The 2,500-nt window shown below is 37.7% G+C and overlaps 1 protein-coding gene across 1 annotated transcript in view; it reads right to left on the bottom strand.

Moving 5' to 3' along the window:
• Positions 1-2,500, bottom strand: part of LOC138000528 (myotubularin-related protein 2-like) — a 31,687-nt gene that overhangs the window by 13,418 nt on the left and 15,769 nt on the right. The window contains exons 10-14 of the mRNA XM_068847013.1: positions 2,460-2,500; positions 1,482-1,592; positions 910-990; positions 125-216; positions 1-29 (exon numbers count right to left, since the gene is read on the bottom strand). The exon at positions 1-29 is cut by the window's left edge and continues 65 nt beyond it; the exon at positions 2,460-2,500 is cut by the window's right edge and continues 34 nt beyond it. Of these exons, the coding sequence (XP_068703114.1) occupies positions 1-29; positions 125-216; positions 910-990; positions 1,482-1,592; positions 2,460-2,500 (354 nt within the window). The remainder of the gene's footprint in view (positions 30-124; positions 217-909; positions 991-1,481; positions 1,593-2,459) is intronic.

Consider the following 2,500-nt stretch of genomic DNA (forward strand, 5'->3'; position numbering starts at 1 on the left):
GAAAGCAGATATCCTTTAGTTTACGCAAGCTGCAACAAGGAAAGATTCATGACAGTGTACACTCAATCTTTATCTGGAGGGTTTCTACCACAGGGAAAAGTGGAAAGTCCTGTGTCTTTCATACCTTTCTCTCATGACATGAATATTTGCAATGTCCAGGAAAACAAGCTCTGTGTTCTGATAGTTCTCCTGGACTTCATAGCCACCTCCTTTGGCCTAAAATGTTAACAAAAATTTTCAAGATGTGTACTACATTAAAACCGTAAATAAAATAAAATCAAATCAAATGAACATACATCAGTTCAAATTTTAGTTTCTGATGAAAGGGGAAAAGAGGACTAACCAAAGAAAAATCTCTCAGAGAAGCGAAGAGAAACAATAAACCAGAGTTAATAGAGGGGCCAGTCCACTCTATTAACTCTGAACAAACTCATCCTCCTAAAGACATCGCATCTGGATTTCAAACCTAGGACATGTGATGAAAGGCGAGTGCTCCTATCCCTGTGCCACCCCGGCTCTCCTGAATACTACAGGTAATCATAATTCTAAGGGGGAGAGAGCGGTTTTCAATTGAGTGTCGAAAGTAATTAGCGAATTACTAGATAACTAGCCACTGTTTAGAAATTAAACCCACACTCACTCCTGAAGCCAAGACTGGAGCCACAGTTGAGAAAATGCATGGGAAATTGGTCCTTCCTCAGAACTAGCTCAAACAGGTCTGCATGTTACTTGCTTATATTAATTAACCAAGCAATGAACAAAGCATAACGTTTTGGCAAAATAATTACTATGTAATGATGATGTCTTTGTTGTCCAATGCAACTCAGTGTTGAATCGCCTTCAATTTTAGCAAATAGAAAGGCTTTTCTGTGGCTTTGTACTCAGTTAAAGTTTTGTTGGTTTCTGTACCTGATTTGCCAATGCATTTATCTTTGGTCTTGCATCCATGATCAACAGCTTATGACCTCTTGCATTGGCATCCAGAATGGCCTAGCCACAGGACAAAAAATCACAATTGAATTTGTTGGTGCTAAAAATGTTGAGGGTTTTTTTCTCTAGCTCCACATCTGCCTTGCTTTCAGAACATTTATGTAATCACTCTCTTTTCCACTTTGCCAGCAATCCAGAGAGGTTAACAAGGAAATTTGATCAAAGGGAATTTGAATGAAATCTCAGGAATTTGAGTGCATGAAGCTAAGAGTTTCTGTGGATTATATCTCTATCCTCCAAGTGGACTTTGAAGCTGCATGTATGCTAGAGCAATGCTCAGCCATTATTTCTTTTGTTCCAAAACGTTTCCATGAAAACCACCAACACCCACGACTGTCTAAACTGGAAGTTGCAAACCAGTAATATGATGTGACAGTTAGCCTTGAAAAAGACACCATCCAGCAGAAGACATAGAAGCTAGAAGCTATGTGTCGAACATGATGTTGATCAATCTTATTGGCACCTTTCAGAAGACATTAATATTATGGTACCTGAAAATATCTTTCATCATCCTTGTTTCTGTTTTTTCCTACAAGTCCTGCATTAGGCTGACTGGCACGAGTAATGGAGGCTGAATTCTTAGGGTGTAACCATGAAAGAACCTAATGCCAAAAAAAGGAACAAAAAAAAACAGGATCGTCAAAAATCTAGGGTAGTGGTAGTCAGAAGCTAAAGCAACATTGAAAGATAATGGTTTTCAAGACACTGACTATTTTTGATGTTTCCTTCAAACAAAATAGTCAGTGTGAAACCATTATCTTACAGTGTCATTACAACTTTGGGCAGGCACTACCGGGTATTCAATGCACAGTGGATACCTGAAAGAAAGCCCTTATAACCACCACATCCTCAGTAAAATAAATACCTTTAACCAGGCAGCAGTCTGTTTTAACATTACCAGTCCTTCTAATTAACCAGCACAAGCTGATTACAGACCCAATTCAAACTGTGAATAAAAAGGTCTGTTTATGTTACATGTACATGTACTGCATTATTATTGGAGTAAAGATCCTGGAAACAGAATTGATTGGAGATGGAAAAATTTATGTCAAAGATGATGTTACCCGCAAAATCAAACTTCAATTTTTAGTGTCACTTCAGAACTTAAGCATGTCAGAATTGTAAGCTAGTTCCAACTACTGGTACAGTATGCGATTTATTGTGCTGGCATTGCGATTTCAACATCATCCCCGGAGTACAGTGAATTCAGACTAAACCACAACACAATGGACATGTTTTACAAAACAAAAAGCAAATCCAAGAGAGAAGTATAATTAATACAGGTTTACTTCTAAAGCCAATGGGGCTTCTCATACGTATGTACTAAGTACAAAATTTAAGTAAATCCAAGCCTCATAAAAATGTCATAAAGACTTTGACATAGTAATACAATGTAGTGTACATTGTATGCCTTTGGCCTCAGGACATTGAATAATAATAATTCCTTTGAACTGTTAGAAATAACATACCGGTATTCTTTCTCTGCTGCGAAACCCTGCCACTTTTCTTA

This window comes from Montipora foliosa, chromosome 4 (genome assembly GCF_036669935.1).
Source record: "Montipora foliosa isolate CH-2021 chromosome 4, ASM3666993v2, whole genome shotgun sequence".
In the NCBI taxonomy this organism is placed as follows: Eukaryota; Metazoa; Cnidaria; class Anthozoa; order Scleractinia; family Acroporidae; genus Montipora; species Montipora foliosa.